Below are 26,312 nucleotides of genomic sequence, written 5' to 3' on the forward strand. Positions count from 1 at the left end.
CAACCCCCGTGGCGGCGTGATTGGAGCACCGTGACTACACCACCAACGGCGTCTCGACAGGCGAACCTCTGATCACGCATTGGGAATCGGTGGCGCTTCGTTCGGATGGCTTTCGACTCCATGTTCATGGCTCGGATATTGGATACATTTGCCCAAACCTCAACGGTCAACTTACAGCGTGTCTGGGGGACTGGGGATGGTCTGGGGTTGTAATCTGAAGCAGGTCATGATATGTAGAGGTAATATTTGGGCGATTGAATCGGGGACAAGGAGATGGGGTTCAAGGTACTGTAGTTGTATAGACGGTATGAAATGGAGGTTTCGCCAGGACCCAAATCAATCATCAAATCTATTCACATTTGCCATCGAGTCTTTCCACCGCATGAAACCCTCCAAGGTTCATCAGAGCAGGCTCCGGATAAAATCGATCGTGATTTGCCAACCACTCTTAGCAACTTCCACGGCTGCCGCATCAAACAGCGTAAATCCATGGGGCGCGCCGGGCACGAAACGCAGCACAGCCGGATTCCCCGCTCGTAGCCAGCGGAAATGCATCAAGACCGAATCGTCGACCAGAGCGTCCTCGGTCCCGACCAGGAAGAGCGCCGGACACAGTCCAGATAAGTCGGCGTAAGCTGGAGACACCGCTCTAGTCTTGCGGACTTCCAAGGGCATGTCTTCGATATAGGCGCTGTAAAACCGTTCAGCGTCCTCGAGTGTGAGGATCGGGGACGTGCTTGGCGCGAGCTTCAACGAAGGGAGAATGGACAGGTCGAAGCACCCATAACTCAGGGCCACGCCCTTGATCTCTGCAGCTTTATTCCTCTCCTTGAGATGAAGCAAGACCAGTGCGCACAACGTCGCTCCTGCAGACTGAGTCAATGTCAGCTACAATCCTGCAATTAGGGAGAGAGTAGTGATAACCTCTCCACCCAGAAAGCAGAGTTTTCCGCCTAGCTAAAGTACAGTCGTTAGCGGGAGAACTATTCTGGTGACGGCGATTCTCACTGTTGCTTCTGAATTCGTCACAAGCCAGTCGGCAACATCTTCGCAATCGTGCAGAGCGGCAGGGTATTTATGCTCAGGTGCAAGTCTGTATTCGACCGACAGCACCGTTAAGCCCGTGTTTTCTGCGATGTGACTCAAGAGGTGATCCTGGCTTGATGATGATTCAGACAGGATCTCTAACGTGGTGATGGACTCTTTACCCTTTGGCCGTCCCCAGAACCCAGCCGCCGCCGTGGACGTGCAGGAAGATCCCTCGCTGTTGGGTTGACGGCGTGGAAGGCTTGACGACTCGGCACAAGACAGTTCTCCCGTCTTCCCTCGACGGAATGTCAATGTTTGTGGCTCCTTCAACATATTTGAATGCGGGAAAGGCGGCCTGGCCTTTCTCCCGCATGTCACGGTAGACTTCTGCTCCGACCTGACGATGGTCAGCCTCGCGTTATGGTGACTTTAAGGACCCCGTTCAGGCGGGCCAAAGATGAGCAAATGCCCATACCTCCCACCATTTCGCATCCTCCTGACTTTTGGAGTAAATGGAACGGTTCAATTGTATCGTCTGAGGGTTCACATTGGCCGGGTCAAAAGCGCTCAAATCGTATACACAGTCCGAGGAGACTTTGCTCAAGGCTGTGTCCATGTTTAGCTTTAGCGCGACAATCTCTATCCGCGTGCAAGGAAGCACAAAGCGAAATAGACTATGAATGGTGAGTATCACCATCCACAAAGCTTTTGTTTGGAACTCGCGAAAGAGGTTCAACCGAGGCTCTTCATCCAGCTGGTGGGGGATTCATCCAAGATGCCCAATTCATCCGATTGGTACCGAGTTAGTCATGGCTCGTGGCATTCTCCGAGTGAACCCGATCGGCTGTGGGCATGGGAGCCGAGACCCACGTCCACGCCACCATGTCGAGCAGCCCTTCTTCGGCGAAAATGTGTGGAGCTATTCTCCAGCTGCTCCTTCTGTGGAGCTCCATTCCCTAGGGCTGGACGTTCGGCCTCAGGGAAACACGCGATACCGTACTATGGTTCATCGAAGCCGCTGGTCACCCAATTCATCAGGTGAATAACGGTAAGTCTGAACCGAGTGACAGGCGAGCGCGTGTCTGCACTATGTCCAGTCTCGTAGTGCCGCCATGGCAGACTGATATAGAGCTTGACCAGCCGACCAAGACTCCCTTGGAAGCCTCAAGCTACACGCACAAGACCCTACAGCTCGACAGACAGTGGCCGTGACCTGTGTGCCTGCCCGTCACACATAGTGAGAATCTCAAGATGGCCCCTGGAATTGTGACGGATGAATCTATCCCCGACACCCCCGGTGATGTGCTGGAGGCAGTGGTCAACTACGCAAAGAAAGTCCCCAAGGCAGACGAGACAGGCTATATGATACCCGACACTTATCTTGGAGCCCGACGTCCCATCAAGATTCTGATAATTGGCTTTGGTGCCGCCGCCATCAACATTGTCCATGCGATCGGCCAACAGAAGGACAGCAACGTCGTGGTGCAATGTTACGAGAAGAACGACGAAGTTGGGGGTACGTGGTACGAGAATAAGTACGCCTCTCATAGAGACCGCCTTTTTGGATTCTGCTGATGTCCTTCTTTCTAGATATCCCGGGTGTGCTTGTGACATTGTAGGTATCTGAACCTCTGGTGCGCTCCATTGACACTAACTCCTGGCATAGCCAGCCGTCAATTATATGTTTTCGTGGCACTCAAAGCCAGACTGGACCAGCTAGTAAGGCAGCTTATCCCTCGTCATTCTTGGTGCCTTTTTTCCACTGACAGGAGGTAGCTATGCAACCTCACAGGAGATCCTGGGGTACTTCAAAGACATTGTGGACAAGCATCACATGCAGGGCTTTGTTAAGCTGAGGCATGCAGTGTCTGGCGCGTGGTGGAATGAGGAGACCGGGAAATGGAAAATCAAGATCATCCCTAACGGGAACGAGAAAGCCGCTTTCTACGACGAAGGGGAAGTCCTCATCAACGCGACCGGAGTCTTGAAGTGAGTGATACCTGCGTTGAAGGCGACACAATGCCAGACTTTGTGTGGTATAGTGTGCAGACTGCTGATCAAATCAACGTCCCAGTAATTGGAAATGGCCGGCTGTCCCTGGAGTGGAGAAATTCAAGAATAAAGTCCACAGTGCCGCCTGGGACGATACGGTTGACTTGGACGACAAGGTCGTCGGCATCATTGGAAATGGCTCGAGTGCCGTCCAGATCATTCCCGCAATATTTCCTCGTAAGTCTAGGCAGAACGTTGGAAACGACTCACAGAATACTAAAGACTCGGTATAGGCGTGAAGAAAATGATCTCCTACCAACGGTCATCCACCTGGATTACGGCGGGTTTTGCCCAGAAGTACGCTGGTGAAAACGGCGCCAACTTCAACTGTGAGAGCCCAGGCATCTCGACACAGCAAAGAGACTGTAACTGACCTTAGCCCAACAGACACTGAAGAGCAAAAGGCCGAGTTCGCTGCCAATCCAGCCAAGTATCTCCATTATCGCAAGATGGTGGAAGAAGAGCTCAACCAGCGATTTAAATTTGTTGGTCTACCACCTGAGTGGCATGTCTGGAGGTCGAGCTAATAGAATCTTGATCAGATCATCAATGGGTCGGCTGAGCAAGCAGAAGCACTTGCTGTAAGTCGCTGTTGAACAGTCCCAGTTATACTTCAGGATCCTGACGCTGCTCCAGTTTGCGAGACAAGAAATGGCCAAAAAGCTCTCAGGAAGGAAAGACTTGATTGAGAAGATGGTTCCCACCAACTACGCAGTCGGCTGCAGGGTATGTTATCAGGCACAATTCGGTCTCCTCGTCGCCCTTGACTTGCTAACCTCCTACCGCAGCGACCAACACCAGGCAACGGCTACCTGGAGTGCTTGACCAATGACGAAAAATGCGAGGTGACATTCTCCCCGATCCAGGAGATTACCGAAGACAGCATCATCACGACCGATGGAAAAGAACGCAAGATCGACGTCCTTGTCTGTGCTACAGGGTTTGATGTGTCCTTCCGACCCCGATATCCCATTGTAGGTCAACGGGGGATCGACTTACGAGATGCCTGGAAAGACCAACCATACACCTATCTCAGTGCAACAGTCCCGGACTTCCCCAACTACTTCAGTAAGTCCAGAGAGTCCGTACTGAATCGATAGGGTTCAGATTCTTGCAATTTGGACACCCGTTACTGACGATCGTCACTCCCAGTGATCAATGGACCGTTTGGGCCCTACGGTCACGGCTCCATTCTCCCTGTGATTGAAATCATTACACGGTATCTCGAGAAATTTGTGGAGAAGCTCCAGACAGAAGACGTGAAGTACTTTGCGCCAAAGATGGAGGCGGTGGAAGATTTCAGACGCCATCGAGAGCTGTTCCTGAAGCGAACCGCGTGGAGTTCGCCCTGTCGGTCGTGGTTCAAGGGTGGCACGGTCGATGGTCCCATCATGATGTGGCCGGGAAGTCGATTGCACTTCTTCGAGGCAATGGCGAAACCGCGCTATGAGGTATATATTTTCTACCTTCTCCCCCTTTTCCCCCATGTCACCAAACGCTTTGCGACCCAGCAGCTGACTTTCTCACTCAAATGAAAAGGACTATGATTGGGCATACAACAGTGTCAACAGGTTCTCGTACTTTGGCAATGGCTTCTCGCAGAGAGAGATGGATGGGAATGACATTTCTTGGTATATCAACGGGGTCTAGTGGCGCTCGCCGGTCGCAGATATGGGACACAGGGTAGATCTGGTAGAGATAGTAGCTGTGTTCAATCATAAAGTGTTGCCCTTTGGCTTCCAACTTCAGTTCTTCTGTCCTCCCCAATAATCGAGCTCTTTTTATGCTGCACTGATTCAAATATTTTACGAGGTTCCCATGTGACAGCTGCAAATATCTGTCTGTGAGCGGTGTGATGGTACACGGGATCAAACCAGAGCCCCGCCATCAGGGCAATCCGGAAGTCAACCGAGGATTGAGAGTTTTCGTTCAGAAAGGAGATAGGCAGGCTATGGACAGTGTAGCTCAACTTCGGCGAGCCGAGCAGAGGACCAGACCTCTCTACCTTGATTTCCCGATTTGGCCCAATCCACTGCATGTCCCTGAAATGTGAGGAAGTCTTCCATCGCCCAGAGTGCGAAGCGGCCAATAGTTCATGGCGGCGAGGCTAATGAATAATGCTGCACCCGAATCCGGTTGGTTCGGCTGTGTGTAATTTCGGCCGACAACTGTGTGGGCCGCTGAAACTTCTTTCTGGTCAGCCGAACATCGCGTCTAGCCCAAGCATGGAACATTTGGAGTTTGGCCGAGGTTGGAGTCAATGAGGAGGGCAGGGCGGGACTCGACTCTTGGTATACTTGTTGCGTAGCAGGTTTGGCAAAGGCGAGGACTTTGTTAAGTTAAAAAAAGACGTTGTTAATGAGATGGGACCATTGTTGAAACAATATCAACTATAGTCCGCCACGGGGTGTTTATTGATCTGATCCTCCGAAGACGGCCAGAAAGAATTGTTTGTGAGAAAGCAGGAAACAAAAAAACAAAACCCCTTTTAGAATACTAAGAGCGAAGAAATGTCTACGAGCCACAGCGACCCAAATGCCGTTGACTGCAGTGTCGAGGCTGATCGGAGCAAACTCAAGGGCAAGACCGCCATCATTACGGGGGGTACGTATATCCTACGTCTTCTGAGCCAGATGATGAGCATTTCATCGCATGAGCTGTCTGGCAGAAGCAGCCTTCCGCCCCTTGAAAATTGACTGACTGACATTGAACCTCTTCCAACAATATAGGAGCAAATGGAATAGGGGCGGTCTATGCCCGATCCTTAGCCAGCGCAGGGTACGCTTCGTCATGCCATAGAGGACTCCGTCATGGAATCCTGAGAGAGTCTCCCCAGGACAGCTAATGGTGGTTTTCCTTGAAGGGCTTATGTCATGATCGGTGACCTCGATGACCGTCGTGCGGCAGAGATAGCATCATCATATCCAGGGTACGCTTCAACCCCTCAAGAAACATTTGATATGTTCCCCCCTCCAAACGCTTCCAATTGGCAAAGAGAAGGGTACCCGCATGGCACCCTGGGCAGAAATCTCTTCTAACACCTGGCAATCTGCGTCTTTCCCAACAGACAAATATGGACTTCGCATTGTGACGTGACCAACTGGGAGGACCAGGCAAAGATGTTCGAAGAGACGCTGGCAAAATCCCCCAGTGGCCGTGTCGATATTGTTGTCGCCAATGCTGGAATTAGCGGGCAAGATCCAGTGTTTGTGGATGACTGTGGGTAGTCACTAACCACCTGCTCCCGCCTCGACTCCTTGCGAGGACAACGAGATGGCCCGATTCGAGACTGACTTTTCTGTGTGTGACCGTTTCAAGCCTCCGCATCGACACCGCAGAAGCCAAATCTCAAGATATTGGACATCAACCTAATTGGCGTCTTCTACACCATCAAGTTGGCTCTCTTTTACTTCCGCAAGCAGTTCAACGCGGCTGTCTCGGCAGGGAATGAAGGCCCGGACTCGAGCCTTGTTCTGCAGGGCAGTCTTGCCGGCTACGTTGACCAACCCGGTTCACCACAGTACAATGCTTCCAAATTCGGGCTTCGGGGCACTATGAGGTGCTTGAGAAGGACATCGTTGCAACACGGCACCAGGGTCAACTATATCGCGCCATGGTAAGAATTTTGTCATCAATCGCATTCGTCTCTGGCGCATTTGGGTCTCCCTGGGCCATTTAGGGGTGCGATCAGAGCAGCCCTTTCCCGAAGCTTACGTACATGACTGATAAGCTGACCATGCATCCGACTCTCCAGGTACATCAAAACCGACATTATCAGCGATGCTGTCGCCGAACGCATTACCTCGAAAGGAGCCGTTTTCGCCTCGATCGACGACGCGGGCGAAGCCCTCGTGAGGATCGCCTCCGACACAAGTGTGCAGGGTAAGTGATCGATTTTGGTTGTCTGTTTTCTTGACTGCATATCACCAAAGTAAAAACTCATCTACAATCCTCAAACATACTGATGCTCCATCCCAGGTCGATCATTGGCGATTGTCCCTCGCATCTGGGCCCCCCTCGGATACTTGGATGTGGATCATGACGACTACAAGGATGGAGACTTCCTCAAAGGATGGCAAGAAATAGTCCTGAGAACCAGCCACCGCCTGACAGGGCCATCTGTCATCAACTGAAGGAGATGAGAGGTTGTTCTTGTTGAGATATGGCTCAGATAAGATTGGAAATCTCATTACTTGGTCACCCCCACACAGCCCATTGATTTGGGGGAGACCCAAGGCTGTAAAATCCTCATGATCTCCTGACCTCTCTTCCACAATCTATCCATCTCCCCCCCGCCTCGACTAGTGGCTTTTTCGCTTCGCAGTCTGCGGGGGCATGGAGAAGGAGGACATTCGGAGGGAATAAAGTGGAGCCACGTCTTTCCTTTTACGGTTACTGCGCTCCGGTCAACCTCGGACCGAATTCGCCACGGACCACCAGGGACTTTAATATCCCAAATCTGCCGCGTTTGTGCCTTTCGGTCGGCAAGAAAGGGATCTCTCCTCCTCCTTAGCCTGTCAATCGGATCAAAGGCATCGGTACCCAGCAATCAGGATGCTCTCTTTAGATGCTGGAGGTGAATCTCGACAAGGTCCGGTGGCCTCTCGTGGGGCGAGGGCAGCTAGAGCGTGCGTGCGCTGTCATGCGCGCAAAGTCCGCTGCAATGCGGCTTCGCCTGGAAATGACGGACAGTGTTCTTCCTGTGTGTCGATTGGGGTTCCATGTGAACTTCTCCCGGAGCGAAGGCGGTTCGTTGGAACCCGCCCCAAACAGGAATCACAGCTAACTTGACCGATTTGTAAGGCAATATCGCGAGCGTCAGAAAAGTTCCTACAGCAAACCTGCCACACGGGTCGACGGTCTGCTGGGAGATGCGCAGAGTGCATCTGTAGATGGTCTGCAAGCTCCGCTGAAGCCTAAGCCAACCTCTATCGGCCAAGCTCACCCTGTTGTTGAGGCAGCGACGAGCCTGCCGCGCGCATCGATCAGTGGCGACTATGGCGTTCGAAATCACGGGCTTCAAGGGGCGGCCTATATTCAGGGCGAGGCCCAGCGCGAGCTTGTCGACTTCCCAACAGTCGACTCGTCCTCCTCAGGAGTAAAGTCTTCAGCAGGTGGCGGCGCTTCCAATGTTTTCGAGAGCAATGTCTGGAGCGGTCCTCTCGAGGCTGTCAGGCACACGTCTGAGGGTCACTCTGCGCTCTCGTGGGGATCAACAAGGCCTGAGCACTCTGCTCAACCGACGACAACTTCAACGGTAAAAGCCAGACCACGGAGGTATTTTGTATACTCGGGCGACACTCTTTCATATTCGTTCCTGCCTCACATGGCTGGCCATCGACGTTTCAAAAGAAGCAGCCGCCTTGTCCCAGAGACCGGACAGTCGACCAGTATGAGTCTCTCCAACGAGCCATTTCCCGTTGCTACATGTCCATCCCATCGGTGGGAGCCAAAAATACTCCAGCCCACCACCAGTGGAGACACCGTCTTCGGCCACTTGAACTCGGTGGACACGTTCTACCTTACGAGGCTCAAGAACATCCTTTATTTCCCAGAGACCTCTGTAGCGCGCATCTTTTTCCTCGCGTTCAGAGAGCACGTGCTGCCCACCTGTCCCGTCACAGACAGATATGAGTTGAACGAAATCTACGAGAATTTCGTAAATGGGCACATCACCTGCCCCATGCTGTTACATTCGATTTTCTTTTCATCGTCGCAATATGTCTCCCAGGATGCGCTGACAAGCGCGGGGTTTGACTCGCTCCACGAGGCAAAGGCATATTTCTACGAACGTGCGACCCTGCTCTACGCATTGAACTGTGAATACGACCAACTCCGGATCATTCAAGCCCTTTTGTTCGTCAGCATGTGGTGGTCCGACTTCAGCGAGGAAAAGGGCACCAAATACTGGATCTCGTGTGCCTCGAACCTGGCACTGGCCATCGGACTGCACAAGGCTGTGCCCGCGGCGGCCCGTCTAAGTCAACAGGAACGATCAATGTGGCGCAGGACCTTCTGGACCGTCTACGTGAGTCTGGTTCCTCGCATTCCCAGGGTTTCCTTCGTTTTATTCTAACTGGGACTAGAGCAGGGACTGCAACGCCTCGGTTGCCATGGGCCGTCCCCTCACGATCAACAGCAAGGAGATTGACGTGGAAGAGCTTAGTGATGCAGACTTCTATGAAAGACGGGAGGCATCTCCCCTCGGCCGTTACCCTGGCTCCGAGACAGAGACTCTGGTTGACTTCACTGAATACTCGGGCACCCAGGTTTTCTTCGCCGTCAAGACAGCTCGTCAAGCCGCTTTATGTAAGTTTGCAATTTGAGTCAGTTGGTGAAAGCGTACCTATCCATGATTGCCTTCGTGTATGACTTTGGTGGTGGCTTAGATGAAGACGATTGACTTTTATCCCTCTCCAGTGGATCGAACGATCACAGTCGATTTGGATTACACTCTCGGCAGTGAAGATGCCATCAGAGAACTTTATGAATGTCAACGCGAAATAACCATCCTGCGAACGGAACTATCAAGCTACATCGCTAGCCAGTCCGATGGGGGAGTGAAAGATGGAACACCCGTCCCTACGGAGATGCGGTGGATCATGTTTCTGCAACTGAGTACCGAACGAACCCTGTCGGTCGTCTGTCGCTACCTTCGAAGACACATTGAAAAAAGTCAAGCTTGGGATGCCAGCTGCTCGCACAAAGTGTCCGAGATCCGGGCTGAAATGGTCCGGGCCGCTGCCAGGACGCTGAACTTGTATGAAGAGCTCCTAAACTCTGATTGCTTGAGATATTCTCCCAATTTCCTGTAAGTTGGAACCATCTCTGCTTCTCACTGGGAGGCTCTTTTTTGATGCTAATCCAGAAAATTCAGGAACACCCCCATCTTCGGGGCCATGGTCACGTACGCCGAAATCATCAAAGAAGCACGAGAGAAAGGCCGGGTTGACAGGATTGCAACAAACAAGTACCAGCTTGGAACCATGATATTGGAGGAGATGGAGTCGTTCTGGCCTGCCTCGGCGTGGGCATGCTCCTTGTTCAAGATCTTGGCCGAAAAGGACTTCTTGCCTCTCCGAATTCTGCCCCATGCGTCCCGGTGGCAGAGCCCTGAACCGGGTAGCGAAGAAGTGGGAACCGAAACTGGTACCGGCTTCAACCAAGATGGTGGTGGTGGTGGTGGTCCCCAGGCTGAAAGATCAGCGGAAAGATCATCCTTTGGCTACGATCCGTTGCAGGACGCGAACTTCTTCCTGAACTTCAACGCCAATAGCACCCTCGAGGCTATGTTCTCTGACGATCTTTTTGACCCACAGACGTGGTATGCCTCGATGCAGGCCCCGCAGTAACGAAACTTACGATGTCATGTGTGGAAGGGAGTCTGTTATTTCTGCCCGGCTGGCCATCGCCATTCAACGCAACGGCTTTGCTTTTTATGGCCAGCGTGTATTCTAGTGTGAGAGCTCTGGCCTTGCACGTGTACAATAATGTTCCCCAGAACCAGACGACTCTGTCCGGGCCGGGCACCGTTTCTACTATTGCTACCTGAATACCTCGTATCCTATAGGTTATTGATTTGACGTTACCCTACAAAGACAATGTAAAAATCCTAATAAGTGATACACGAGGTGTTTTGATTGTCCAGGGGCCACCCGGAGGAAAAAGTCTCCTTCCCTTATGAATGTATCCAGGCCCACCCAACGTCTTTGGAGTAAGTAGGCAAGCAAACAGCAACCCCGCCGATATTTCTTCTGAAGTCATTGCTTTCAAGTCATCCTACTGAGTTTTTGCTCCGTAGCTCGATCACCCTGGAATCATTTATGCCCTTGCCTCTCCCATGTCGCTCTTTCACTCGAACTTCGTTTTGAATGCCAGCGCCGCGGGATCTTCCTCCCACGAGACTCGGTCCAAGTGGTTCTTCGCCCCCAGCCACACCGGACGGGTGAGATGAAATCCCCAATCCACGTCAAAGTACTTGCCACAGGCAGCATACAAGACCGTCCCTTGACATTGGGGGTTGAGAGAGAGGTAGGCGACCGCTTTCGCGGGGACGTCGGCCGGCTGCATGCACTCCCTGGCTGAGACGATCTTCTCGCGCTCCTCGGGAGGGATGATACCGGTGTCGGTCCAGAATGGGCACACGAGGTTAAGTCGGATGTTGTATTTCTCTGGGATGTCGGTCCGCAGGGTGCGGATCAAGCCCAAGAGCTGTACAAAGCGGCCACACACGTCCGGCCCCGTGGTCAGCAGATGACTTTGCCAGCGAGAGGGAGAAGGGGGAAAGTCGTTTGCAGGCGTGCGTGCCTGCGACCTCTTGCTACAACAGCAGCTTACTTACACCGTGTTTGGAGACAGCATACATCGGGGTGCCTCCGACGCCATTGAAACCTGTGCTCGGGGGCTTCAGTTAGTTTCGACATCTTCTCTCTGTCATGTAGGGGGAAGACAGGTCAACGGTGGATATTCGAAAGGGGGCCTGCGTACTTTTACCACTGCCGGTGATGACTATACTTCCTCCTTCGGGCTGTTTCTTCATAAAGTGCACGGCGATTTTGAAGCCGTTTATGGGTGCAATGAGATTGACCGCCAGCACCGAGTATTTGGGCTCCTTCAACCTCCCCCGATCGTCGCATTCGTCCACAAAGACATTTTCGATCTCGCCGACCCCGGCGTTTAGGAATGCGATGTCGATCCGACCGTACGTCTTTGCCGTCCACTCGAACAGGTCGTACTGCTCGTCCCACTTGGTGAGGTCTACCTTGCGAAAGACGACGTTGGCCGTCTCTTCCGGAGGCGGGTTCAGGTCTGCAGAGACGATTTGCGCGCCTTGCGCCGAGAAGAATTTGACCGTGGCAAGGCCAATGCCACTGCTCCCGCCTGGAGAATTTCGTGGGTTAACCGCGCGTCAACAAGGTCCTGTGAGGTGTAAAACAAACCTGTGATAATCACAATCTTCCCCTTCAGGCCATCGAATATCTTCTCGTCGAACTTGACCTCGGCCATTTCGGAAAACCAGACCGCTGGGTCGAAAGGTGACACAAAGGGGGGGGGAAGGGTTTATGGACTTTGTGTATGAGGCGACGAGCAGTGAGAGCACGAGAATATTCTTTTTTTTTTGATTGCTGGATCTTTGTTTATTTTTTTCCCTGGAAGATATTAATGTCCCATGCATGAATGGCTCAAGTTTCCATTCCCCTCTTCGCCATCACCTCCGCCGGCATTTCCTCTTGTGGGTAGACCTGGAGTCACTGCTGGCTGACAATTCCACCGACAGCCGACGGCCGACTGGGGTAAGTGGCGACGGTCTTTCATGCAGAACTCGAACGAAAGCAACCCTATCGGTTTGTTCGAGCCGATCAAGCATAATAATTCGTCCGAGAGAGGCAATTCGGCAACCAGTGGGGCCCGTATCGATACCCTGTGGTCGACTATAGTGCTATGTGTCTAGGCTCAGGAGAAACGAGCTCTGTATCGATCACTGCGCTGTGGTGCGGAGTAGGAGGGACTGACGAGGACTACTTGTATACTTTGGCGGAACTCTGAGCGAGTTTCGACAGAGTGCGAAATTCACCCAAAGCTTTCTGTCCATCGCCTTCTGTTCCTTCTCGTTCGTTAAAAGAGGTCACATACCCGACGTTGAGATTTATCAGCGCTTGATACACTGTCAAAAATGGTCGACTTTGACGCTCTGCCTGATTTCGATGCCCTCCCATCCGTGGAGGGCATGCCTCCAGGGTGTGCGTGGGGAATTTTTGACCAGGACGGGAAGAAAGATTATCTCGGTTGTTTCAACCTGCTGACGCCCAAAGTGAAGAAAGAGGCATTAAAAGAAGCCCGCGATGGCGTCTCGATCTCGTTGAACTGGCCGCTCAATGCCATCGCAGCCCCTGGGTTCGGCCGTCGACCAACCGAACACACGATAGTGGATGCTATGGAAGGGCCGTTCAAAACCCACGGATTCGATGATGAGCTGGCGTTCAATACTCAGTGCTCAAGCCAGTGGGATAGTTTGGTTCACTGGGGCCATCAGCCTACCGGATTGTTCTATAACGGATCGACTCCAAGCAAGGCGAACTTGAACCAGCCCACTGGTGTAGCAGACAAGAGTATACCCACGTTGAATCACTGGCATGAACACGGTTGTATGGTGGGCAGAGGGGTGTTGTTGGACTACAAGGCATACGCACAGTCGAAAGGCATCGCGTACAACTGCTTTGATTCATACGCCATCACGGTAGCGGATCTGGAAGCCGTGGCGGCTTATCAAAACACTTCATTCAAGTATGGGGACATCCTAATTGTCCGGACGGGCTTCACCGACGAGCTGCAAGCCGCTGGCAGCGCAGAGAAGCAAGCCGCTCTGCTGGGGTCTCACAAGGCTGCGGGTGTTGCAGGCAACATAGAGATGGCGCGATGGATGTGGAATCATCACTTCTCTGCTGTGGCCGGCGATGCCATTGCCTTCGAAAGTTTCCCACCAACGGTCGAGGAAGACGGTCGTGTTCGCCAGGGAACGATGCCGGAAATGGGTTTGTCCTCTCCTTCTCTTCTTTCTTCCCTTCTTACCAGCCACATGTAGTCCATATACCTCGACAAATTGCTGACACTAACCTTTCTGTCTCTCCACAGTTTTGCACAAGTACCTGATCACTTTCTTCGGCATGTATATCGGCGAGCTCTGGGATCTCAAAGCATTGGGAGAGTACTGTGCAAAGGTGAAGCGCTACGAGTTCCTTCTCTGCTCTGTGCCACTCAACATGCCTGGGCTGGTTGGGTCGCCCCCAAACGCGGTTGCAATTTTCTGAAGCGGAATAAGATAGTGCGTCAACATTAGGGGAGGATTGGTTATATCAAGTACCCAAGATCGACCTGCTATACCAAAGTGTCACAGCCTTGTAGGGTCATGTACTCGGTATACCCGTGGGCATTATTGCCGTGAGAAGTGAGAATACCTGAGATGTGCAGCTTTAGCATCACAATCTTGGCTATACATAAAAGCGAATACCTCCGCGCCGTGAACCATTGACACCAGTGGACCCAAGACTCTCAGCCTCGCTGTCGAGCATCTTTGCGGATCCGGACCTTCTTATTGCCACTCGCTTCGAGACTCTCAAGGGTAGTCTATGTATGTAATAAGATTCTCTTTGGGCTCCACAAGAAACAGCACAAGCAAATTCCGGATAGAGTCACACCATATTCTCTGAGTGGTCGGCTCGGCTGGATGTCTGGCCTGCTGCTATTTGCTCGGATGAATTCTGAAGAATTTGCTCTGCCGAAGCCTCGCCCTGTTGTGTTTACCAGTCTCTCGGCTAGATTTGAAAGGCCAATCTCGGCCCCTCGCGTCCACTTGGCCACGTTTTGCTATGAACCTCGTGTACCTAATATCAAATATACTTCGTTGCTGTTTCGGAGGCTCGTGGCCACTGGACCCTGGTTGACACCTCCACATCGATTTCCACTCCCCGGACTCCCCAGGGGTTTCACCAAGGGGACGAAAGTATATAGATCGATGGAGACACAGGTTTATGGAACCGCACCTGTCCCCGTTGCTGCCTTCCTCTCTATACTACGCAACATCATCACCCATTGTTGCCTTTGCCGACGTCAATCCGGACGACATCGCCCGTGAGAGAGAGCTCACGATGGAAAATTACACGAGCTACAACGCTCGAGTTAGTCCCATCCTTTCTGATACCACTTGTTCCAGATTGCTGATGGCATGCTCGTCGATAGACTATCCTGTTCGCCGCAACCGGCTCGTTGTTTGCCGGTTTCGCCCTGGCCGTCATCACAACCACTCTGGGTCAACCAACCTTCTATGAGTCTCTGTCCCTGGAGGCCGACCCTACAGCTCCGGGCTATTCTCACACCAACACGATCATCGGGGCGGTCAATGGAGTGTTCTTCGCCGGAGGCTTCTTTGGCACTTTGTTCTCCGGATGGACAGCCGACAGATTTGGTCGCCTGAATGGGTTTCGCATCGCGGGTGTAATGGGGGTGGTCGGAGCGGCCATTCAGACCGGATCAGTCAATGTCCCAATGGTATGCCAATCTACTTGTTATTCTCCTTGGAATTTTGGTGACATAGCCCACGGCTGTACCGAGATTGATACTTCATGTCCCTAACGTTACGGGACCCGTTGCAAAGTACCTTGTAGCACGGGTCATCACAGGTCTCGCCGCTGGCAACACACTTGCTGCAATGCCGACATACTACGCCGAAGTGTCGCCGCCGCACTCTCGCGGCATGATGACTGGTGCCCATGGAAGCTTTGTGAATGCTGGCTACTTTTTGGCCGGCTGGATAGGGTGAGTTTCGTAATGAAATAAAGACGAGAGCCAGAAAACTAACCTGTTTTCTTCGCCAGGTTCGGCTGCTTCCATGCCCCAAGCACCACCTTTTCGTGGAGATTCCCAAATGCCGTCCTTTGTCTACTTGGCCTTGTTCTCATCACCGGTACTTTCTTTAGTAGGTTCATCCGACGTGTTTTCGATGTCAGTACCTGTTCGACTGACTCTCTGGCACCACAGTTCCAGAAAGCCCTCGATGGCTTTTACAGCGCGGTCGACGCGACGAAGCCTTCAAGACACTTTGCAAACTGCACCATGACCCCAACGACACGGAGGAACACTTTGCCCGACGAGAACTGGCTCTCATCGAACGTCAGCAGGCTGTTGATGCAGCGGTCCTGGCTGAAGACGGCAAATGGCAGCTGTTCACTGCCAAAACGTATCGCAAGAGACTCATTTTGGGATTTCTCGTCATGGCTGGTGGGCAAAACAACGGAACGTTGGTGATCAACAACTACACTGTGTTGCTCTACCGGTCCTTAGGCCTCAACGCGGAGATCTCTCTGATGCTCAGCGCTATATACAACACACTTGCTGCGATTGCGAACTTCGTCGGCGCCTACTATAGCGACAAAATGGGACGGAGAAAGGCCCTGTGTGAGTGATAACCATTTTGAAAACCCCCACAAGAGATCCAACGTCCACGTAATTGACTGGCTAACGAACTGGTTCTTATCTAGTGGTGGGCTTTACCCTCAACATGTCAATGTTCATCATCGCCACCGGTCTCATTGGGAAATACAGCTATACTCCATCCCAAGGCCTCGCTGCAGCTGCAGTAGTGTTCTTGTATCTCTATGTGATTGCGTGAGTCTCGATCTTCCATGGAACCAGGGCTGTGACGGCTGAATCCCTCTTTATTTTGCTCCTCTCTTCCGAACCGTTACTGACCACTCTCTCCTCTCGTTATAGATACGGCGGCCTGATTGACATCAATCAATTCACCGCCGTCACCGAGATCTTCCCGTCCCACCTCCGCAGCCAGGCAACGTCTTACGCCGTCTCTGCCATCTTCCTCATGGACGTCCTCTGGCTCGAGCTGTCGCCGACCGCCCAGGCGACCATCGGGTGGAAATACTATTTGGTCTTTGTGTGTCTGGGGATTGCCCACACGGTGCATATCTATTTCTTCCTACCAGATGTGAGCCTCACGGACCCCCCTTCCTTGTACCCATACGGCGCACGATCGGTGCGCCATATATGCTAAAGAATGTCTGGCTAACCTCCTCGGGCTGCAGGCGAACGGTATGGCGTTGGAGGAAATCGACGCGCTTTTCGGGAAGACGGTCGCTGCACACTTGACGGACAACAACTTGGAAGAGGAGAAAACGAGCCCCGGCACTCCGCCTGCCGACCTTCTCTCCAAGGAGGGCCAGACTACTACGCATGTCGCGACGGTCTGAAATTCTACTTGAAGTGACTGATCTTGTCGAGCTGGCTCCGCGGAGCGGGCAGGGCGCAAGGATAGGCGTGCGGAGCCAGACATCCGGGGAGAATCGCATTAATCAAGATTTCGATACCTTGTCGGGGTCTTTAATAGAATGATGGCGCTCTCTTCTTCTGTATCGTCATCTCTGCCTCGCTATTCCGTATCCGGTGCTTGGCTCAATGATCCTGATTGTTTTCCGCTCTAAATACCTCGTGGTCTGGCTGTCTCGGGTGTGAATCCTTGGCAGAGATTGCCAAGCAATGTATTGATTGGGTTTGTCGAGTGACTCAAACAGGCTTAGAGTTTTTCTGGGAATATCCTGCCGCTATAGTTGAAGCTCCTCACGAAGAAGCACACAGGGTATTTGAATCTTCTCGTCCTACGAAAAAAAAATCCGTTTCTCTCTCTCGTCCCTACTGTAGCCAAGATGGCGCATCGCGGCCAGGATGATCTGTGACAATGTTCGAAGATCTGTTCTTGACAGAGCAAGAACATTTCACCATTCGAACATTGTCACAGATCCTCAGGGGGACGGAATCCCTCGTTGGAGGCAGGGCAGGGAAGTGTTCCTCACAGTGAATCTGTGACAATACTAGACGAGAATTCCATTCATTCCTCAAGATATAGATCCTTGAATAGCCTGTGCCAGACCGTCACTCGCGGAGGTTCAGAGGAGACTTGCACTGTTGCCTGGCCCTTTCACTGGTGACACCTCGACTGTCTTCTACTTAGTCTCGGAAGATTTGCCAAACGATCCTTCTTTTGTCTCATCAACGGAAGTCGCCGAAAGGAAACAAGATCTTTTTCTTGCGCGAAATCCCCAGCAAGACGAATTTGCAGGCCCAACTTTGGAAAAGATCCAATATTCTGTCCAATTCGACCCTCAACAAAATTCGCCCAGATTTCACACAAGATCCTGTAGGCACATGTGCCGACAGTTACTCGATAGCGATGAGGCGGCCGTCAGATCGGATATGGCTGATATTGTCGATAGGGATGGAGGCGCCATTATGCCTAACGATAGTTACCTTTGAGTCAAGGTTGGATCGCTCCTCATTGCCATTTCTCGTCACTGTGCCACTTGTTTTTGACATTGGGCCGCCGGGTGACATGGCAATAACATTGGTTGGTGCAGGCCAGCCAGACCACTGGAGCAGTCAGAGAGTCGTTCGATGTCTCCTGCTGTATCCTCCCCGAACCCGAGGGCGTGTCTGGAGAGGCCTGGATCAAGGTTCGGATGTTCCAGAACATGTTGGAGACCCTTTTCGTAAGAAATTCGTCCTCGATGGGGAGCAATCAAAACTTAGATAACGCCATACGTGAGGCTCGACGACTGGAGGCCTATGCGAGGACACGCTTGAACGAGGAGGACGAACAGCTAGTGCGAGACGCCGTCAGCGACAACGAAGAGCCATGATGCCAAGAAAGACATAAGCTAAATCTCTATAGCGCCGGCCCGGTTGTCAAAAATTAGCCGCATAGTCTGACGCGAAATAGCAATGAGGAGCGACTCACTATTGACATGAAGGTAACCATCATTAGGCACAAGAGCACCTCGATACCTATCGATAATATCAACCATTTCTGATCCAACGGCCGCCTCATCACTATTGAGTAACTACTTAAAAATCCTCAGAGGGCGACTACTCGCTGTGTATCGGACCGTGCCATTTATTTCTTCCAGAGGTTCGCCTGGGCTGGTTGTCAAAAACATCCAAGCGGCACCGTCTGACGAGAAATAGCGACGGGGAGTACCTCACTATTGACGTTAAAGTAACCTCGTTAGGCATAACGGCTTCCCTATCCTTGATAGTAATATTAGCTATGTCTTTGATCTGGCGGCCGCCTCATCGCTATTAAATGACTAGCTGAATTCTGAGAGGGCGTCTCCTTTCTGTCAGACTGTGCCATTTTCTTCTTCTTCCAAAGGCTGATAGCCAAGTCTTTCCACAAGGCCTGACGGACTAAATCTTCTTTACAAGGTGGTGCACCTCGTGAACACCAACACGCTGACAGATTGATATCGATTTAAGCTGACTCGACTTCGTTCTCGCTCTCCGTTAGTTATGATGTTTATGATACTCGGCTAGTGATATGCCATCGCCTTCTCCGCGAGGTTCTTGTCCGGTGCTTGGTTCGTCGTCTCCATTGACTCGGAACTACCTCTCTTCCCAGCAGCAACAGCGCCTCCTATTTGCACCCCTCCAGGACACACGCGTACTACATGTCTAGTTTAGTTTCGTGGCGAGATCGAACGAACAATAGCCATGGCAGCCAAGGTTATATTCCTAATGGCAGATGAAGGCCATGACCCTACAGGTATGGGGACACCAGCTGGCTGAGGTCTCCACAGCTAAATCGCAGATCGACCACTGCTCACACCTCATTGATTTAGAAACCGCCATTCCCTGGAAAATCTTCAAAGACGCCGACTTCTCCATCTCCTTCGCCACCGAGGCCGGAAACCCGCCCAAATGCGACGACAAGATGCTCTCGGGCTGGACCGGCGCCGTGCTCGGGGCGTCCAAGCCCGCGAAGCGCGCGTACCGCGACCTCGCGAGCACATGCGAGGCGTTTCAGCGGCCACTGGCCTGGAATGACCCGTCGTTCAGCCTGGATGGGTACGACCTCGTCTTCCTCCCGGGCGGCCACGAGAAGCGGGTGCGCCAGATCCTGGACTCGGCGAAGGTCCACGACCTCCTGGCGAGGTATTTCCCACAGACGCGGAAACCGTCCCGCAAGACGCTGGCGGCCATCTGTCACGGCGTGCAGGTGCTCGCCTTGTCGACGGGGGACAACGGGAGAAGCGTGATCCATGACGCCGTCACCACGGCCTTGCCCGCGTACATGGAGCAGGGCATTTATCACGCCACCAGGCCCTTTCTGGGCGATTACTACAAAACCTACGGGGCAGGGACGGAGTCTGTCGAGGAAATCGTCAAGAAGAGGTTGGGAGACAGGGCGAAATTCAAGAACAGCTGGAGCTTGGGTCCGTAAGTGAAAGTTCAAGGTTGACTGATTGTTCCGCTGTGCTTTACTGACCAGGACAAAGTTTTGTTGTCGAGGATCCAACATACAATTACTTGTCGGCGAGGTATCCTCCTGACGCAGAAGCTCTTGCGAAGAGGGCAGTGAGCCTCGTCAGGGAGATTACCCAATTGGCTTGACTTGTCGACAACCAGAACTTCGAGTGTTAGCCTCATCCTGCGTCGCATTCCCGACGATCCCCTCCTATTAACATCTCGGCTTCGTACTTGGCTCTCTGCTCGTCTCTCCTTTCTCTGACGGTGTTGATGTTGACCTTGCCGACGTCGATAAATCTCCACAAATCACTTGCGTTGACACGCCCTTGTCCTCCAAACAAACCAAAGTCGACGGGATGCTTGGAGGAGTGGCGTAGCGCAAAGACCACGCTGTTCCTACCGTTGGGATTCTCCACGACGCGGTGTATACCAGGGCTCAGCATTCCATCCGACAACGCCTTGAGGGTCTGCCCGACCAAGATCGTCACCGTACGTGGGTTGGTCCCGCTGTCGGTCCAGATGGGGTTCTCATCCGTGGAGTTGAGCCGATCCAAGACTTCAAGCCCCCCACCGTCACCTATGCAGATGGTCAACAACCCTAGGTCGGTGTGATGTTCAGCGAATCCAGTGCCTGGCAAGTAACGAAACAGACGCAGGAGCGTATATGGCATTTGTTGCTCAGATTCTGGCATGGTCTGGGTGCCATCGAGGATGTCGTTCCATATCGACACGTCTAGATCAGACCAGCGGGTGATATCACACAGAATACGCCATAGGAGAAGTGCTCCTTCTTGCCACGCTCTAGCGGCATTGTCTTCAAGCGTCTGTACCAGAGATAATTGCGACGGTGGCAATCTAGACTCGTAACCCGAGTGCACACGACACCGGAACGTGATATATTCTTTCTCATTGGGGACAGTGTAATAGCCAAACTCGGTCCCGGATTTGGAGGGATACAGCGCCGTCTTTTCCCAGTCCGGCAGCTCAAAGAACCGTGTGGAGCTGTTGAACAGGTCCCCGGTCGTGGCCGCAAGCGTCTCCGACAGAGGGAGGGATAGCCAGCCTTGTTGCGCGAGGTGAAGTAGTTGGCCATCCGACAATAACGGTGGGGGCCCTGGGGGCGGAGGACATGGGGAGTCGTCTCCCTGTTCGCCCATGGCCTATACAAACCAGGAAGAGACAGGAAAGATTTATGTCTCCTTCTCCTTTTCGCTACGGTGTGAATTTGATCTGAGTGGGTGCCAATGGTGACTTTGCGATGAGAAGAACTTCTAACGAGGATCGCGGAATCAGGTGCTCGCTGATGAGTTGATTGGTTGCTGATGATGAAGGCATGACGCGGACTGCGATGGATCCCGAGATGGCAGACAACCGTCCCTGCTACCTAGGTAGGCATCTTTACACGGGAGCGAGCAAGTAAACAAGAACGCTGTACCGTACTGGTCTCTTGTCTAGGTACTCTGGCCCCGCAAAGAGAGCGTTAGTAGCCCGTTTTTCCCTCCAGGAACGATCAAGTTCGCTTCAAAGTTGTTTAACGCCAAGGAGATTTAAAACGGGCGAAGCTTTATCGAGTGGCTATTAATAGTCGACCACGCATTCGATCTAGTCGTTGGTCCGCGCATCCCTTTGGGCGTTCCTCATGGGTCTGTGGTGGTCAAAAATGTCCATTGAAACACGTATTGTCGAACAGGTCGTTGGTCAAGAGTCGTTCACGGCTCAGTATATGAGGAGATAGTCGAACACCAGGTCGCGGGATCGTGTCATTATGTGACCGGTTTGAATGATTAAAATATAGCAAAGTTGTCCGAATACCTCTATCATTCTACTTTTGCTCCAGCCAGCCACAAGTAAAATGGTCCCCGTTCCCACGACAAGATGTACCCTCAGATTCATAAAACATTGCCATCACCCACTTGGTTTTTGTTCGCCATCCATATGCTACATCCTGCACCGCCTAGAACTCTATTCCCCCACCGTAGCCCACGGAGCTTTGGTCCCTATCTTTCGGTGTTCCTGTAATAGCCCTCTGGCTCCTCCCCCTTCACGCAGAAGCCGCTCTTCCTATTGAGCACTTAGTCAAACTTCTTCCGGCCAAGGTTCAAGCCAACACCGTGGTTGAACACGAGAGTGCCGCCGATCTTTGCCGAGGCGATCAAGGCTGGCAGCAAGACCACGCTGATGAGGAGGTTGGTCTGGGTAGGCGTCTTGCCCAAGTTGATGGCCCCCTCCTTGTCCTTTCTCAAGTACCAGCTGTAGAGGTTGACCACAAACACCAAATCGTTCATGACGGCGTGTGTGATTGTTGCCTTGATCCGTGGCACCATTGTGCTCTTCTGTTTTCCCTGCGCATCTTTTTCCCATGGCCCGCCGTTCTTCTTGATCATGCCGACCAGCTGGATGTTGCCAGACATGATTGCAGGCACAGTGGTGATCAGGCCCGCGCACAAGAGGAAGTAGGATACGCGAGTGATGTCCAAAAGGGTCGCGGGGGAGCCGAAGCGTGTGGTGAGGAAGGCCGGCTTGACATAGATGGTAGTCAGAGCATACAAGATATCAAGGCCCCAGGAGAGGACGTTGAAGGCGATGGGAAAGTGGACAAGGCCTGGGTGGGCGGGGAATCTGTGAACAAGGCGGTCAGTGCTGAAGACATGCTAATGGCGGAGGTGGTCCAAGCCAGCGACAGCTGTCGACCACCTCTACACCCCGAAGTTGAAGAGGATGGCAGACTAAAGTACATACTCGGTGTTGAATTCAGGAACAGGCTCGCCAACCTTGTGGGCGAATTTGCCCTGGAGCTGAGTATAGTAGCTCATCTTGTCGCTGGCACTCGTAGTGATAGAAAGATAGAGGTCACAGATTCCTGTTATATTCCGGGGAGACGAACAGTAACAGCACCACAGAAAAGGACCAGATTAAAAGGGCAAAGAACAAAAACGAGTGTCTTTAGAAGAAGAGTATGAGTATCGGACAAAAATAGGGAGTGGGAGTGGGCGTCAGAAAATACAAGAGACCGTATTGGGCAAAGGAGCAACACAAGCACGCGCAGGACATTGCGGGCAGGGTTCCAACCTTCAACTCCACTACACTAATGGCGGAGTCCGGTTAAGGCGCCCTCGCCCAACGGGCGCCCAATGGATCGATCTCTAGGCACCGAGGCCCCCTAATAGTTCCAGTCATTTAAGGCCAAGGCAGCAAGCCAGGGCAGTCCTCGAGCCCCTGAAGCCACCGCCACCAATAGGACGTCGCCAAGAGGTAAGCAATGAACACCTGGCATCATCACTGGCAGCACATGGGGGCCGATCCTGAACAGGCTTCACAACTTGTATTACCACTCCTCGGTTTTGCGTACGGTGAAGCAAGAGCCAGACGAGGTTGGCAGCACCGACATACTCGTACTCGTTCTCGTTCTGAGAAAATACTACCCACAGCCCCAGAAGACGAGGAAAGGGATCCAACAATTGACGACGAGATCAAGAGGTGGACTGCATTGACAGAGGATACAGCGAGGCAACAGAGAGAGAAATTGAAGGCCGCTGATACGAGATGGTGACAATTTCATGGATGCCAACCGTGCAACCGTGCGCCACAGTCAATGTCCAGCCTGACTCACAGCTTTGCCCTCCTCAGAGCCTCAATTACCTCCTTTGCTCCTCGTTCGCCAGATCGCAGTGCACCATCCATATACCCTTTCCATTCATAAGCAGTCTCGGTGCCCACGAAATGCACTTTCCCATGAGTGGTCCTCAGCGCGTGGTTATACTTGGTCATGATTCCCGGTGGTGCAGCAGGACATGGACAGCCTTGCGCCCACTGATCACTTGCCCATTCATGTTCTGTCACGGCCAGCGGCTCTGGCACGTCAACATACGGGCCGAAGACGCGCTTGATGTGAGCCAGTATGGCATTGAATCTCTCCTGCTGCGGGAGTAGGGATCCCTTGCGGCCGAAATCGCCATTGGTAAAGCATGTCAGTGAGAACTGCCCCTTCTCGTCGGTACTGGAGTCCCTGCACGTGGTGATGGGCCCTATGAAGGACATGATGGCACCGGACAAGCCTTTCTTGCGCCACCAAGGCTCCGAGTACATGACCAGGATCTTCAATGTATACCCGTGTACATTGTGCTTCCCGAGTTCGACCTTGGCCGCGGGCAAAGGTGGATCAAAGGCGATCTCCTTGTAAAGAACTGTCGGCACAGAGACAATGACCCGTTGACACTTGAAGTCTCCCCTACCCGCTGACACATAGATTCCGTCAGGGCTTTGGGATATGTGCCGGACAGGTGAGTTTAGGACGATTGAACCCGGCTTCATCAGACCCGCCAGCCCGAGTGACAATGATTGGGTCCCTATCGGCCAGAGTGTAAGTGCATTTCTCAGTCGGTTGCTCACATTTGCATAGCTTACCTCTGTGAAACCTGAGATACTGCCCGCCATCCTTGAAATCGGATCTCATCTGGAGAAGACCACCGCCGCTCTTGCAATAATCTAGGAAATAAAGTGCACTGATCTCAGACGGCTCCAGGCCGAGCATTGCTCGAGTCCACAGCTTGACACTGGCAAGCGCCGTCTCCGATTGAGTCTCCGACCTGCACCATTCTTCCAAGGTCATGGTGTCAAATCGTCCGCTTGAGCCGACAGGGTCCCGAATATCCACCTGTTGGCACAGTTTCTCAAACAGTTCGCGGATGTAAACCATGTTTTCGATCCCGTTCGATTCGGGGGCGTTGGTGGGTGTTCCACCATAGGGAAACAAGCCTGTGCTACCGCTGAGATCCTCCTGGATGATGTGGCCCACGGTGTTCTGAACCACAAGTCCCAGACCGAGGGACTTTGCTAGAGCATACGCCTTTGCTTGATTCGTGTCGTTGATCCAAGCGGCCCCGACGTCGATGAATTTCTCCTGGCCCAACGGGTCAACGGACCAGGTCTTGCCACCCACGCGATCACGGGCCTCAACAACAGCGCACGATACTCCGGCCTTTTGCAGATCATAGGCTGCCTGCAGACCACTGAGACCAGCTCCCACTACTACCACCTCCACGGTCGTCAATGGTTCCTGTCGGACAGCAGCATACGCCTCGATCTCGAACTTGAACTCCGGGTCCGCCAGTGCGGGAACGGGCACCAGGGTCGTAGCAGGCCGATGGCCGTTCAGGAATGCCTTGAGGTGCTTTGTATGCCTACGGTGCGCGGGGTCGTAGTCGACAATGTAGTACACCAGCTTGAACACGTCGGTCACTTTAGAACCGGCAGCTTCGAGACAGCGGCCCAGATTCTTTATGGCCAGGGCGATCTGCTCGTCAATATCCTCGGGCACGACGCGGTTGTGGTCGGCACCGACTTGCCCGGCGGTGGCGACGATACGGCATGGTCCGCTGGACGTGGCGACGTGGGAGAATGTCGGACGAGAGTCGAAAGTCTTGTGAGGATCGAGTGTTTGCACACTCGGCGACGTCTTGGGACCAGGCGACATTGTTTTTGGTTGGAGGATCCTTTTGTCCCTTCTCGTGGTTATCGACTCGTCCCTCGCCTGGTTTATTCAAGATATCGCAGCTCTCCACTTACGACGGACTCTGGAATATATGTGTTGTCAATCCTCGGATTTCGACGACCGCGGAGAGAGTCTTGCTTGCTTGATTCCTTCCTGGCTCACCCACCAAGGTCAGCCAACCGCACATACATACATGTATGTATTGCGTGTCAAGAATCAAATCGAAAGCTGCGGTGCGCTGCGCACCACGCCCTGCCAACGCCGCAGACCTGCGCGCCGTACCCACCATACGAGGTACGGTGTACGACCGCGTGCGGAGATGTGCATCTCCTTCGCCAGTAGTTCTAACCCTCTCGACCACTCTCCGGTGGAAAATGCAAGCGCCTTTCTTACCCAACGGCGGTCGGGGGCCCTGATCGGGAAAGAGAGTTTGGCATTGTTGATTGGGAGGGAGTGGGAGGGGGTGGATTTTCCCCGACCTTCCTGATTTGACTCTGTGATGGGGAAGTTGAAGCGCGGTGGTGAATGGCAATGCATGCTGTGGAGATCCACCAGACCTACATACCTAGGCTGCTAGGCAACTACTAGGTAGGCATGCATGAAAATGCTTGCCTTTTTGGGACGTTGTGTAAGAAGTGAGGAAAAAGGGCTGTCTGGATCATAGAGTATGTATGTATGTGCGTATGGGATATGATCTGATTTGATGTGACAGGAGTATCGATTCAGCGTTCGTGTTGTTCATCTCATGTTCCGCTCTATTCTACCTCCTCTCCTTTCCTGGTGCTGGTGGTGATCGCAGGAGCTGATTTCCAATGCTAAAGCACCAGTACACTAACCATGATAAACCGCAGAAGACTCTATAGATATGTAGATGTATAGATATATCGACACACCCTTTTCGTTTTTGCCACTGGAAAGGGTTCAGGACCAGCAA

At 52.7% G+C, this 26,312-nt stretch overlaps 10 protein-coding genes across 10 annotated transcripts; 5 read left to right on the forward strand and 5 right to left on the reverse strand.

Moving 5' to 3' along the window:
• Positions 1-402: 402 nt before the first annotated feature.
• On the reverse strand, positions 403-1,645 carry AYO20_02418 (hypothetical protein; the record flags this gene model as incomplete). Its single annotated transcript, XM_022640722.1, has 4 exons — positions 403-873; positions 1,009-1,159; positions 1,209-1,426; positions 1,505-1,645. The coding sequence occupies 4 exons, from the start codon at positions 1,643-1,645 to the stop codon at positions 403-405; spliced, it is 981 nt and encodes a 326-aa protein (XP_022503371.1).
• A 635-nt stretch (positions 1,646-2,280) lies between these two features.
• Positions 2,281-4,731, forward strand: AYO20_02419 (hypothetical protein; the record flags this gene model as incomplete). The annotated part of the gene is made up of 11 exons (XM_022640723.1): positions 2,281-2,545; positions 2,696-2,748; positions 2,822-3,018; positions 3,104-3,258; positions 3,315-3,410; positions 3,469-3,566; positions 3,624-3,662; positions 3,718-3,807; positions 3,870-4,149; positions 4,234-4,532; positions 4,621-4,731. The coding sequence occupies 11 exons, from the start codon at positions 2,281-2,283 to the stop codon at positions 4,729-4,731; spliced, it is 1,683 nt and encodes a 560-aa protein (XP_022503372.1).
• Positions 4,732-6,200: 1,469 nt separating this feature from the next.
• Positions 6,201-7,214, forward strand: AYO20_02420 (hypothetical protein; the record flags this gene model as incomplete). Its single annotated transcript, XM_022640724.1, has 4 exons — positions 6,201-6,300; positions 6,400-6,697; positions 6,836-6,963; positions 7,060-7,214. The coding sequence occupies 4 exons, from the start codon at positions 6,201-6,203 to the stop codon at positions 7,212-7,214; spliced, it is 681 nt and encodes a 226-aa protein (XP_022503373.1).
• Positions 7,215-7,723: 509 nt separating this feature from the next.
• On the forward strand, positions 7,724-10,433 carry AYO20_02421 (hypothetical protein; the record flags this gene model as incomplete). Its single annotated transcript, XM_022640725.1, has 5 exons — positions 7,724-7,833; positions 7,885-9,109; positions 9,168-9,390; positions 9,502-9,892; positions 9,950-10,433. 5 exons carry the CDS (start codon positions 7,724-7,726, stop codon positions 10,431-10,433), a joined length of 2,433 nt encoding a protein of 810 aa, XP_022503374.1.
• A 499-nt stretch (positions 10,434-10,932) lies between these two features.
• AYO20_02422 (hypothetical protein) lies at positions 10,933-12,087 on the reverse strand (the record flags this gene model as incomplete). Its single annotated transcript, XM_022640726.1, has 4 exons — positions 10,933-11,292; positions 11,423-11,472; positions 11,569-11,961; positions 12,021-12,087. The coding sequence occupies 4 exons, from the start codon at positions 12,085-12,087 to the stop codon at positions 10,933-10,935; spliced, it is 870 nt and encodes a 289-aa protein (XP_022503375.1).
• A 667-nt stretch (positions 12,088-12,754) lies between these two features.
• On the forward strand, positions 12,755-16,838 carry AYO20_02423 (hypothetical protein; the record flags this gene model as incomplete). Its single annotated transcript, XM_022640727.1, has 10 exons — positions 12,755-13,613; positions 13,714-13,786; positions 14,606-14,756; positions 14,818-15,126; positions 15,173-15,393; positions 15,453-15,553; positions 15,616-16,032; positions 16,116-16,242; positions 16,348-16,624; positions 16,674-16,838. The coding sequence occupies 10 exons, from the start codon at positions 12,755-12,757 to the stop codon at positions 16,836-16,838; spliced, it is 2,700 nt and encodes an 899-aa protein (XP_022503376.1).
• A 2,293-nt stretch (positions 16,839-19,131) lies between these two features.
• Positions 19,132-20,031, forward strand: AYO20_02424 (hypothetical protein; the record flags this gene model as incomplete). Its single annotated transcript, XM_022640728.1, has 3 exons — positions 19,132-19,183; positions 19,260-19,857; positions 19,917-20,031. 3 exons carry the CDS (start codon positions 19,132-19,134, stop codon positions 20,029-20,031), a joined length of 765 nt encoding a protein of 254 aa, XP_022503377.1.
• Positions 20,032-20,063: 32 nt separating this feature from the next.
• AYO20_02425 (hypothetical protein) lies at positions 20,064-21,044 on the reverse strand (the record flags this gene model as incomplete). The annotated part of the gene is made up of 1 exon (XM_022640729.1): positions 20,064-21,044. One exon carries the CDS (start codon positions 21,042-21,044, stop codon positions 20,064-20,066), a length of 981 nt encoding a protein of 326 aa, XP_022503378.1.
• A 915-nt stretch (positions 21,045-21,959) lies between these two features.
• AYO20_02426 (hypothetical protein) lies at positions 21,960-22,700 on the reverse strand (the record flags this gene model as incomplete). Its single annotated transcript, XM_022640730.1, has 2 exons — positions 21,960-22,506; positions 22,627-22,700. 2 exons carry the CDS (start codon positions 22,698-22,700, stop codon positions 21,960-21,962), a joined length of 621 nt encoding a protein of 206 aa, XP_022503379.1.
• A 793-nt stretch (positions 22,701-23,493) lies between these two features.
• AYO20_02427 (hypothetical protein) lies at positions 23,494-25,360 on the reverse strand (the record flags this gene model as incomplete). Its single annotated transcript, XM_022640731.1, has 2 exons — positions 23,494-24,233; positions 24,292-25,360. 2 exons carry the CDS (start codon positions 25,358-25,360, stop codon positions 23,494-23,496), a joined length of 1,809 nt encoding a protein of 602 aa, XP_022503380.1.
• Between the last annotated feature and the right edge of the window lie 952 nt (positions 25,361-26,312).

The sequence above is a fragment of the Fonsecaea nubica genome (genome assembly GCF_001646965.1).
Source record: "Fonsecaea nubica strain CBS 269.64 chromosome Unknown Scaff10, whole genome shotgun sequence".
Taxonomy (NCBI): domain Eukaryota; kingdom Fungi; phylum Ascomycota; class Eurotiomycetes; order Chaetothyriales; family Herpotrichiellaceae; genus Fonsecaea; species Fonsecaea nubica.